This window comes from Idiotropiscis lumnitzeri, chromosome 9 (assembly GCF_059441095.1).
Source record: "Idiotropiscis lumnitzeri isolate Australia: NSW breed Sydney's pygmy pipehorse chromosome 9, RoL_Ilum_1.0, whole genome shotgun sequence".
NCBI lineage: Eukaryota > Metazoa > Chordata > Actinopteri > Syngnathiformes > Syngnathidae > Idiotropiscis > Idiotropiscis lumnitzeri.
Window position 1 is genome coordinate 21,696,220 of NC_142399.1, and position 11,899 is coordinate 21,708,118.

Consider the following 11,899-nt stretch of genomic DNA (forward strand, 5'->3'; position numbering starts at 1 on the left):
GTTGTGCTGCATCTCAGGGCCTCCCTCCAACAAAGCCAGTCAGACTCAAAAAATGGATTGCGATTTGTGTCTGTATGTGTGTATTTTCGTGGGTCTGAGTATTTTAGCTATGAAGTTAAGATCAAGAAAGTCAATACACAGCCTCCAGGAGCTCCCGTGCCTCCCATCGTTCCCTTTCATCGGTAGTCTGCTGAGTCTACGAAGTGCGCATCCGCCTCATGTGCTTTTCAAGAACCTGCAAGAGAAATATGGTCAGACATATTCACTGATGATGGGCTCACATCGAGTCATCGTTGTCAACCAGTATTCACATGCCAAAGAAGTGCTGCTGAAGAAGGGCAAGATATTTGCAGGGAGACCAAGAACAGTGGGTGCATCTTGTCTTCTTCTTGATGTTCATGACGCCCTTTGAAAAATTCATTTGTGTGAGTGCCCGCCTTTCCTTGCACGCATTCATGATCTGGTGTTCATGTCCGTGGGATGAAGGTAACCACAGATGTGCTGACCAGAGATGGGAAAGACATCGCGTTTGGAGACTACAGTGCCACCTGGAAGTTCCACAGGAAACTTGTCCATGGAGCTCTCCACATGTTTGGACAAGGATCTGCCTCCATTGAGAAGATCAGTGAGTAATATGAATATTAATTTACTGTAGGTACAGGCAATTCTACTTTTTTATCACTTATAACATAAACATCTTGCCGTGCAGCACTTAAACATGTATTGTATTAGCGATTTAAAAACTGTCCAGTCTAACGTACATCCACAATGGGGACAAAATATTGATTACATCATCCAAAATTGAGAATAAAGTAAATGTGGAGTTGATCTCCCTCTTTAATAATCTTTCAGTCTTCTTATGCCCTGTATTATATTGTATACTGCATGCTGTTTCTAAATTACAATACAATACAATTTTATTTATATAGCGCATTTCACATTGTGTAATCACCTCGACTAAAAATATACATTCATTTATTTAATGTTTGGATACAGTTTTTATTACTGTGGTGGTGTACCTGTCGTGGTTGGTGTATTTGAGTGTAAATTTAAAAAGCCGTTTTAACAGACACCACCTAAGCTGGAGCAAACGTGGTTCTGTAATTTTACATAACAAACAATCGACTTTGACTGCACTAAAAAAAAGTTTCTCTTTGGATCCTTTGGATGTGCTTAAATATAAATTTACTCATGTAAATAACCAAGCAGCTGTGTGAAATATTGCCTTGAACTAAAGATGGATCTAATTGTTTGTCCTCCTTCTCAGTCTGCTCACAGGCCCAGTCACTTTGCTCCATCATGTTAGAGAAAGCGACTGCTGAGGCTTCTGTGGACTTTTCTCCCGACCTGACTCGGGTTGTCACCAATGTCATCTGTTCACTTTGCTTCAACTCCACATACCCAATAGGAGATCCTGAGTTCGAGGCCATACTTCTTTACAGCCAGGGTATTGTAGACACTGTTGCCAAAGACAGCCTGGTGGACATTTTCCCATGGTTACAGGTCAGCAAATATAAAATGAAATGCTCATGTGAGAAATGCACACGTGCCACCATTCATAGTGCCTGTGATTAACTACAAAATAATGATTGCGCAAACACTGACTGGCCTACGTCTATTTAGGGGTGACAGCTACATAATCACTTATGGGGTTGGGGGGTGATGGGACTAATATGCTCCGCTACAAAATTTCAACTTTTTTATAAATATATCTGTGCGCCCTGGTGTTCTGCCCAAATGTTCTACCCGTAGAATCGTCCCACCGGAGGCTGATTTGACAGCCTGATCTGTCAAAATGTCCTACCCATGCGAAACTTCCTACCAGAGGCTAATTTGTCAGCAAAGTACTACCGTGTGCTTTTAGATCGTCTTGTTTACATGAATATAGGTAGAATTAAAAAAAATCTTTTAGTAAAATACAGGTAGACACAAGCAGGTAGGACGTCCTGACAGTTTAATTTATATATGTATGCATAGATATGTTTACAAACAACTTTTACTGGCAATATCAAACGAGTGTGGCATACATGCTGCATGAGTAATGTGCTCAACACACGTCAGTGTATTTTGAGGCAATGAAAAATTCAAATAAGACTCAATGAAAATAAAAATATGAAGTACTCCCCACTTTTAATCGAACAAATGATAGGTAGGACAAAAAGCTCCAAACTTCTCACGAAATCACTGTCGGCATAGTGCGCAAAAGTGCGCATGCGCACAATGCATTGGTAGGACGTCTTGATAGGTAGGAAGGAATTTCAGAACACCGGTACCAAATGGCCCATGGACCTGTGGTTGGGGACCACTGTACTACAACATCTGAAATATATTTGAGGTTAATCAAAGGTACTTTTAATAGACTGACTCCCTATTAACAAGAGATTGAATGTGACTGGTTAATTGTGAACACAGCCACTTTTCCGGTGTCAAGAGGGTGTGTAAACTTGTGCAACCACATTATCTCAGTTGCTTAGTTTGACTCCCTCTCTTGAAAATCCATATTTTTTTCAATTTAGCTAGGCTGCTTATACGTAGGTCACATAGAAATATGTTTAAAAATATTTTATTTATTATAAAAAAAAAAAACATTTACATTACGAAACTAAATGAAAGAACACAGTAGAAATTAATTTATTACAGTTAGAAAAAGAAGTAATTTTTAATGCCCTTGCATTCCTGCTTGACAATAACTTCAATAACATTTTTCCACAAAAGTAAATGGTAATCAGCTTCGGTGTGAAATTTTACGATGCACCTAAAATGCATTGCAACCTTTCCAGGTGCACCTGATTTGACTTTCTTTAAACCTTTGAATGCACATGTTCAGTCTTTTGGTAATTAAACTGCCCATTGGTGTGAATGTGAATGGTTATTTTTTTAAATGTGTCTAGATGCCTGTCAACCCATCCAGGATGTAACTCTTGCTCAAACTCAGCTGGGATAAGCCCCAGCTCACCCGTGACCCTGAACAGGATAAGCGTAGCAAATAAATGAATAACATAGTTCAAGCAAGTGTATGCTATTAAAATGTGGAATGAAAACATTTACATAGATAACATGTCGTCATGTTTTTCAAACAACCATTTGTTTTTGCAGGTTTTTCCTAATGCAGACCTGCGGCTCCTGAAACAATGTGTTTCAGTCCGTGACAAACTTCTCCGGAAGAAATATGAAGAACACAAGGTACATACAGTCCGTCTTATCATGTCTGTACTATGGAGTCCTCTATCGTGGCTTTTAGCTAAGATGTACACCAAGGGGTCACCAGCATGGTGCCCGAGGTCTCCAGGGAGCCCTCAAAGCACCACTTGAGTAGCCTGCGGATCTGTTCTAAAAATAGCTCATCAGTGATGAAACAATTGTAATTTCCTTGTAATGTTGTTGTTGTGATCGTTTGAACACATCATGTGAACACTGGCAGATATTTATCCATCCATCATCTGTACCACTTCTCCTCACTAGGGTCGCGGGGGTGCTGGAGCCTATCCCAGCTATCTTTGGGCAGTAGGCGGGGGACACCCTGAACTGGTTGCCAACCAATTGCAGGGCACACAGAGACGAACAGTCATTCGCGCTCACACTCATACCTCGGGGAAATTTAGAGTGTTCAATCGGCCTGCCATGCATGTTTTTGGAATTTGGGAGGAAACCCACGCAAGCACGGGGAGAACATGCAAACTCCACACAGGATGGCCGGAGCTGGGATCGAACCCACGCCCGATGCTGTCTCTCACTGTGAGGCCATCGTGCTAACCAGTCGGCCACCGTGCCGCCCTGGCAGATATTTATAGAAATAAAATGTTCTATATTGCTTTTTCGATCTGTTTCCTTATTATGGAAAATCACTAAGATTCTCATTGTCTTTACCTAAATTAATATGAAGCACGAATAATATCAAGGGCTCGAGAATATATTTTTTTAGCCATTGCTGATTCTATTAGTTGGCAGAATAAAATTCGGATAACTGATTAATTGTACAAATAATTAAATTAAATAAAAACTAGAATAACGTTTTTCTCGCTTAACTCTTACAACAATAAAGATACAATTACAGGCAGCATATTTGACTGTTTTATAATTCTTTAATTACTGTGTATTTACTTTCCAACACAAAGGAAAAAAACGGCCAAGTTTTCACCTATGTTGTTTGTGGAAGTTATGTTTGAACATTATGCTTTTGTAATGTTTTTAAACATAGATGATTTATTTATTTATTTATTTTGCAGATCTATTTTAAAAGATAATAATACCGTTATTAAAAGGGAAGTCAACCCCCCCAAAATTCTTTGCAATAAAATGTTCTATGTGCCTTCACTCATCTTAACACAGCAAATGGCTTTCTGATTAATATTGCGTTTGTGGAATATCAGTTAAATATGAGCAAAATGCTTTGTTTTTAGTCATTTAATGTTTGTAGCCATCTCAGTTGGTAGCCGTTTTGCCTCTTTCCGTTGACTGAAAATTACATTACAATTGCTCAGGTAACGACCAATAACGGCTTAACTGTTTTCTGAAGCTGAGCCACAATTGGTCTTTTGCTGTACACGCGCTGAGTGACCCAACCAATCAATCAGGCTGCTTTAATGATCATATGCATCATTCATATTCCATTCAATGACGCCCCAAGAGGAGTAATGCATGATAATTAATTAAATCAGAGATGATTTAAAAAAAAAACAGTGTATGCTTTTTATATGTTGCAGAAAGTGAGCATGAAAACAAAAACATTTGACTTGACGTTATGGAGTATTATATCGCTTTAGTCATGATCACAAAGCTTTCATTTGAAGAGTTTTGAATGTGATCTAAATATGTTTGACAGGTTAACAAAGCAGTAATAGTTTTAGCGGTGCTGTTAACTAGGTAGCGCAACAAGAAATGGACAAATTCTTGTCACTGATGGTGTCTGCTGTGCGTTGACCTCTAGGCACAGTACAGTGACAATTTGCAGAGAGACCTGATAGACGCTCTACTCAGAGCGAAGTACAATGCAGAGAACTACAACATGGCAGAGATGAGCTCCGAGGCTTTGGGCCTTAGTGATGACCACATCCTTATGACTGTTGGGGACATCTTTGGAGCTGGGTTGGAAACCACCATCACTGTCCTCAGATGGGCCATCATCTACCTTATCTATCACCCCGAGGTAATGCTTGTGAAGTCATCTAAGCTAATTCACCAGAATAGTTGAAACATCTACTTATCATGGACGGAAATGCGATTTTCATTTGATGAGATGATGATGATTCAGATTTAGTTAACCTTTCTTTAAAGATGCTCACATAAATGTGGCATGAGAGAATGTTTTCTATAGTTATTAGGACAGTCATTTCACCCTTTTGCGGTAGATTTGTTAATTGGCTTTCCAGTTGGTGTTTGCACATTTATTATCAGATTTACAAGTTTCTCAACTACTGTAAAAATACGAAAGCACTTGAGCAAATCCAGTTTTATTGTTGGAGCATCTGCTGTGCCCTTTTCTGACTATGAAATCTTGTTAGGGTTATGGTTTGCTCAGGGTAAGCATCTGCATGCATCAGGTCAGTCAAATGTTTCCGTGAAAATAGTCACAGTCTGTGTGTTCAGGTGCAGAAACGTATCCAGGAGGAGATAGACAACCAGTTGGGGAAAGAACGCAGGATTCTCCTCTGTGACAGAGGCAGACTGCCTTACCTCGAGGCCACCATCAAGGAGGTGCTGAGGATCCGTCCAGTTTCCCCCCTCCTCATTCCTCATGTGGCCCTGCAGGACACAAGGTACAGAGAACACTACTACGGGGATCATATTTCCCCCATATGTTGAAGAATCAACAAAAAAATACAATTGCCTAAATGCATGCAACCACTCATGTCACACTCTGCCACCTGCACCTGATCCGCAAACGTTATAGAGTTGTATGAACCGGTCCACAGCAGAAGAAAGGTTGGGGACCTCTGATCAGTATATGTAATATGTCATGTCATTATCCACACCGCTTATCCTGTAGAGCAGAGGTATTCAATTAAAAGTCACAGAGGTCCACTACGAAAATTTCTTCCATTTAAAAGGTCCGAACCAAAGTCCTATGTTCACATTTTTATATAGTTTCAATATTTAGTCATTTTCAACAGAGCGCACTTATATACTAAATATTTAGCAATGTTCCCATTAAACACCTTTGCCAGTCAAACAAATATAAGGCGTTTATTTCACATTCAAGAAAATGTGGCTCCGGGAATTTAAGGGTGCCACTTCCAGAAAAAAAACAGTAAAATATCTCCTGCAGAAATATATCAAGTGCTAAGCATTGAGTTAACATCTTTTACCTTTTTTTTCTTAAATCAAAGAGTTATCAGCCTAAAAAAAACTAATTATCCAAGTAAACCAGGTCAACATGTTCAGTACACAATCAATAAAAATGGCTGTCCTCATGAAAAACTAATTCAAAATGAGCTTTGACACCACTTTTTCTTTTGAATATTTTTTTAACTTCTCTTAATGAGAAAAATTTGTTTGTGAATGCCCTGCCAGTGACTTAAATCTGGGTTGGAACGGAGTCAGGGCCATTGGGATTTGGTAGATTATTTCACACATCTGGGCTTTGTGTTTTCATTTAAATAATGTTTGTGCAACCGCATTTAAGCACTCCTTCACAACTTCCCCATCACTGAACGTTTTTTTATGTTTCCTCAAAATCCATGATACTTTTACTGAATGTTCGTTTGCATGCCGCTGGGATGTAAACGAAAAAGTAAAAATCTGTTATACTGCACTCGAAGTTCGATGTTTTTGCGTGCGCTCACCTCAAACGTCAGCGGATAACTTTGCAAAAAAGGGCCGTGCTTTGTTTCGTAGTGGCGCTTCGCAATGTTGCGACGTTTCGGAGCATATGATGCACAATGGTTTTGACTCGGCTGCAGCCAGAACGAAACTAAATTTCTCCGTCCATTCATTTAAAACAAGACGCATCAACCGCGCCAACTTTTTAGCAAGGCACACTGTCAGCGGCACTCTTTTCCGGTCTGCTGCGCAATTGGCAGTGGATCGTAAACAAAAGATTTGATTGGCTCAAATCAGTGACGCCTTTTCCGTATTTGCTAGAATTGCAGCGCCAACGTTTGCGAATGCGCCCTGAAAAAAAATCATCATAGATTGGCCATGGGTCCGGTCCGAATCATCCCGAGGTCCGAATCCGGACAGCGGTCCGCCATTTGGTGATGCCTGCTGTAGAGGGTCGCGGGAGGGTGCTGGAGCCTATCCCAGCTGACTACGGGCGAAAGGCGCACTACACCCTGAACTGGTCGCCAGTCAGTCACAGGGCAGACATAGACGCCATTACTGAGTGGGAACTGAACCCACGCTGCCCGCACACAACTCGGGCGAGTGTACCACTACACCATCAGTGACTGTATATGTAATAATAGAATTTTAAAAAATGATGGGACTCTAATCACTTAGGGTTGTAACACACAAAGATAATTGAGCCGTTTTTGACCTGATTTTGTAATAGCCACACAAAACAATGTTCACATTATGCATTTTGTTCTACTAATCTCGAAACTCAGAGACTAAACTCTTGCGTGATTAACCAAAGAAGAACTTTCATTTCACGAGCAGGTATGTTGTGGGAGTTTTGCATGGTTGGGAACAAAATGAAAGGAAGCAGGGAGGCAAAGCAGGCGTGCTCTCAAAAAGGAATTTCAAAAGAACAAAAAGGTAAACAAGATACTGTGCGGAATCAAAAGCTAAATTAACAAATTCCTGAAATGACATACGTAGAAACATAACAAAACGGGGCAGAAATGAACAACAAACGGAAACAAGACGTGACTTGGGGAATATGTGAATGACAGTGAAACAGAAGCAGCAAACACAATAAACATTCAGAAAACTAAAGCTCTGCATTCCAGATAGATGGGAAGTCGGATTTATCTCACTCGTATTGTACCAGATGAAAGCATTCTAAGATCCAATAAACAACAATGATGGTTGAGCGTAATAAATGTTTTTTTGCTTTGTTGCTCAAACACATGTAGACCTCCAACAAACCTGCCGTCATAATTTGCATTATTTATTAAAAAGTGATAGCTTATTTTCAAAGCATTACAAAAATGTAAGTTTTTAGTCAGTATTTTTTTATTTTATAAATTTTAGTCAGTACAAGATTTAATAATAAACCCCATTGCCGTGACGTCAGATTGAGGCAATCCTGTGAAATCCGGGTAGAGATTTTTTCTATTCGCGACTTGGACCTACTAGTATCAGTGGCGTTCCAGTGCACTTTTCCTGCTTGGAAACTCAGACTTCCCACGTTCATGGAATGCACCATCAATACAAGCAAAATGACTAGGCAATTGAGAAACAGCTGGGCAAGACTGAGAGAGCAGATTGGAAGACACAATGGACGCGATTGAATAGCGCAGGTGGAAACAAGACCTCAAAAAAACTAAGAAAGTTGCCGTCACCAATTACGCCGTCTGAAGGGCGAAACTTTGCCAATGGACAAAGAAACGGCGTATTATAAAACAACATATCTTTATTCTTGCCACCCAAAAACACAAGCAATCAATGTTAATAATTGAGCTACTGTACATTTTAAGCAATAACCCTCTTTAAGAAAGCCCAACGACCCGAAAAGTACAATTATAAATTTATAGGAAATAAAATTCAGACCAGAAGACAAGGCTTATTATGGACAAATTAAAAAGGATGCGCACAAGAGATGCCCTATTGCGGTCAATATAAATCACACAAAAGCTGTTTTTCTCCCAGTTTGTATTTCAACTGTATCAACTAATCTCGTTGCACACTGTACAATGACAATAAAGGGATTTCTGATTTCTGTATGTTGTTGTTGTTTTTCTAGCCTTGGAAATTTCAAAGTGAGAAAAGGGACCAGAGTCATAGTCAATCTGTGGTCACTGCACTTTGATGAGAAAGAGTGGAAACACCCGGAGCTTTTTGACCCAGGTGAGAAAGAACCTCAATTCCAGAAATAGTATGTTATATACAAGAGGTGGGCAATTCCAGTCCTTGGGTGATCAGCTCCTGATCACCGGATCATTTGAAACAGGTGTGTTGGTGCAGGGAGTCATGTAAATCTTCCAGGACGTCCTCGAGGACCGGAGTTGCCCATCTCGGATATCCTAATAGTATACTTTTAATAAAGTGAATTGCAAGAGTGCTGCAGTAAAACCTAAACGGGTGGGACAACATCACAACATGCTAAAACGGAAAGCAAAATATTTGGAGGAATTTCAAGAAGTGAAAGGACATAACACAGATGTTGCATCCTAACATCCTGCCAATCGTAGCTAATCAGTTTCAGCACATCACACTTTTGGTGTTGTTTGGCACGTCTTCCATTGACAGAGACAGAATGGCAATGAGTTTAATTTGATTCGTGCAAAAAGTGAAAGCAGCACAGGTTACGAACACTGAGCCTAGCATGTCAAATTTATATATATATAAATTAAGACTGTTAGAGTTAAAACATTAACTATGGAAATTAATTTCAATTTTATAACACACTAAAAATAATTAACTCAGTTGTATTTACTTCCTTTAGCAGACCTCTGCGCACTGTGCAGTCAAACTTAGAGTGTTACTGTCACAAAGGCAGACTTTTAGACTCACACTTTGCAAAGCCAAATTCAAATACCATATTAGTTTTACGTCTTTGGCGTATTGTTGAACTGTTTTTCCTGTATTTTACAGGAAAAGAATCATATTCAAAGGTCAAAGAAAGCTGTTAGAATAGTCTGAGTAGAAACTACTATAACTACTAAAACTACTATACTTTTGTATTTTTCCACATTAATCCCAAGACTTTACTCAAGTAAATATCGGTTCCAAGCTTCATAAAAAAAATTGTTATTGAAAAACACGATTAACTGCGACCAATTATGCAGATTTTTGCGATTAATTAGCTAAATAAATGTTAATCGCTTGACAGCGCGAATATAAATATAATATTAAATTGTATAATGTAATACATGGATTACTTTAACTGTATCATATCATGAATTAGTTTCCTGATTTGGCATTGGCCACTTGTAAATGCAGATTCACAACAAGATTAATAGTATTTTAGTCTTTGTCAATTAATTCCATCCATAAAATATGATGGTTAACTTTAAATGTAGTTATTTCAGTTGTGCCTGTTTTACGACAGCTATATTGCCACGAAGGGTCTAGAAGTGACATCATGAGGAACCTGCATTGTTATTTTTGTCAGCGCCCTAATTTCATCAGTAACTACCTGCCGCAATTACAAGCTAAATGAATAATTTGGCCCATTACTACCACTACAGCATGCAGTTTGCTAAAAAGCTAAGCTAAAAAAACTGCATCTTCCCTGAACTGTTGTGTTTTGTCTTATTTGGCTAGCATTGCCTCTCTTGTGTGGAGGCATGCATGGCACACGTAGCGAGACGGTGGCATATTGGGTGGCCCCGCCAATGATATATGAGCCAGCTAGCTTACTAGTGGAAGCTCGCAGCTAGCTATTGGACTAGCTCGCTTGCTGGCTCGTTGACTGACAGTGGGACCATCCAATTCGCCACTGCCTTGCTCCATGTGCCTTACATACGTCCACACAAACACTACACTAACCGCTTATCTATCCACTTATTCTTACCCTCCATGAGCCTTTACGTAAATTATGTGTGCGACTTCTAGTCTGAACTGAAGTCAGCATTTTGTTTACATATAGTAACAGTTTGTGCGAGTCTACTTTCTATCACAGTTACAGACTTAGACTGTGAGAACACCAGTTGTGGCAGCTTAAAAGAAAAAAGATTTCAATTCCACTTCCTACTCATGTAGCAGGGTAGGAGGTTGACAAGACTACTTTCTGAATTCTGTCGCTTCAGACGTTAAACAATCAGCAATTTTAAATCCCCGAATCTGAAAAGCTCTGATGCGTATCAGTAACTACGCAGTAGTTCGTAGCGTTTTGTTATGTGTTTGTGTTTTAATTGGTGTTCTAATTTCCAGCTAATTTATATTACACCCTATGGAAAGTGCTTTGTTACAGTTCCAGCTGTTGAGAAATGCGCTATATAAATAAAGTTGTATTGTAATTTATTCATGTGGATCACACTTCAGACATACTGGTCCGTATATGATGACAGATATTTCAGCAGGTCCTGTGGGATGAGTGACGAGTAAGAGTCGAGTAAGGCATGTTTCCATGGACAGCCCACAGCATCCAAGAGCTGAATGAAAATGTCAGTTTTTCACCATTTTGAAGCCGGATTTCATATACTTGGCCATTTTTTTTCTATTGAAAGTTGGCAGGTTTGTGAACAATACTTGTCCATGGTGTGTCAAATTGATAAGACTTTTTTTTTCACTTTAAAGGTTCTTTAGTATTTTTCAGTGGCATTTTTTGTTGTGTTTTTATTTCACAATACTTTTTTAAATCTCACACTCAACAAATACCTCATAAAAAAACAAAAAATAATATTAAAACTATATAATAAAAACTATATATTCTACATACCGGTAATTTAAAAAATGCTAAACTATTCTTTCAATTATCTTGTAGAAAGACATGAAATAGTTTGGTGACAAAGCGAAAGATATTTGCGTTTGGGAATACGTTAAGTGATTCACCTTATTTTTAGATGTGTAGGGAAAGTCTCTCTCTTTAGTACAACAAAATATAATCAACGCTGGAGAGAGCACCGCTCACTTTTGTTCGCGGTTGTTATGGTGAACAGAATTAACTTGTGTTGCTAACAGTTGGGTAACTGCCGAGCAAAAATGACACACGTATTCTACCAACCAAGTTACACAATACAGTACAACTTTATTTATATAGCGCATTTCACAAGAGCTGGAGCTGTAACAAAGTTTAACTTTGAGATACTTTGGTCTCTTGTCTGCTCATATCTATGCCATGAGTTGCCTCTTT

The 11,899-nt window shown here is 39.1% G+C and overlaps 1 protein-coding gene across 2 annotated transcripts in view; it reads left to right on the forward strand.

Moving 5' to 3' along the window:
- The window catches only part of LOC148331427 (steroid 17-alpha-hydroxylase/17,20 lyase-like), a 14,202-nt gene continuing 2,303 nt past the window's right edge, over positions 1-11,899 (forward strand). For both annotated transcript variants that reach the window (XM_088305346.1, XM_088305347.1), the window contains exons 1-7: positions 1-367; positions 487-625; positions 1,268-1,503; positions 3,097-3,183; positions 4,928-5,146; positions 5,587-5,756; positions 8,846-8,949. In XM_088305346.1, coding sequence (XP_088161472.1) covers positions 53-367; positions 487-625; positions 1,268-1,503; positions 3,097-3,183; positions 4,928-5,146; positions 5,587-5,756; positions 8,846-8,949 — 1,270 coding nt within the window. In that variant the 5' untranslated portion in view covers positions 1-52. The remainder of the gene's footprint in view (positions 368-486; positions 626-1,267; positions 1,504-3,096; positions 3,184-4,927; positions 5,147-5,586; positions 5,757-8,845; positions 8,950-11,899) is intronic.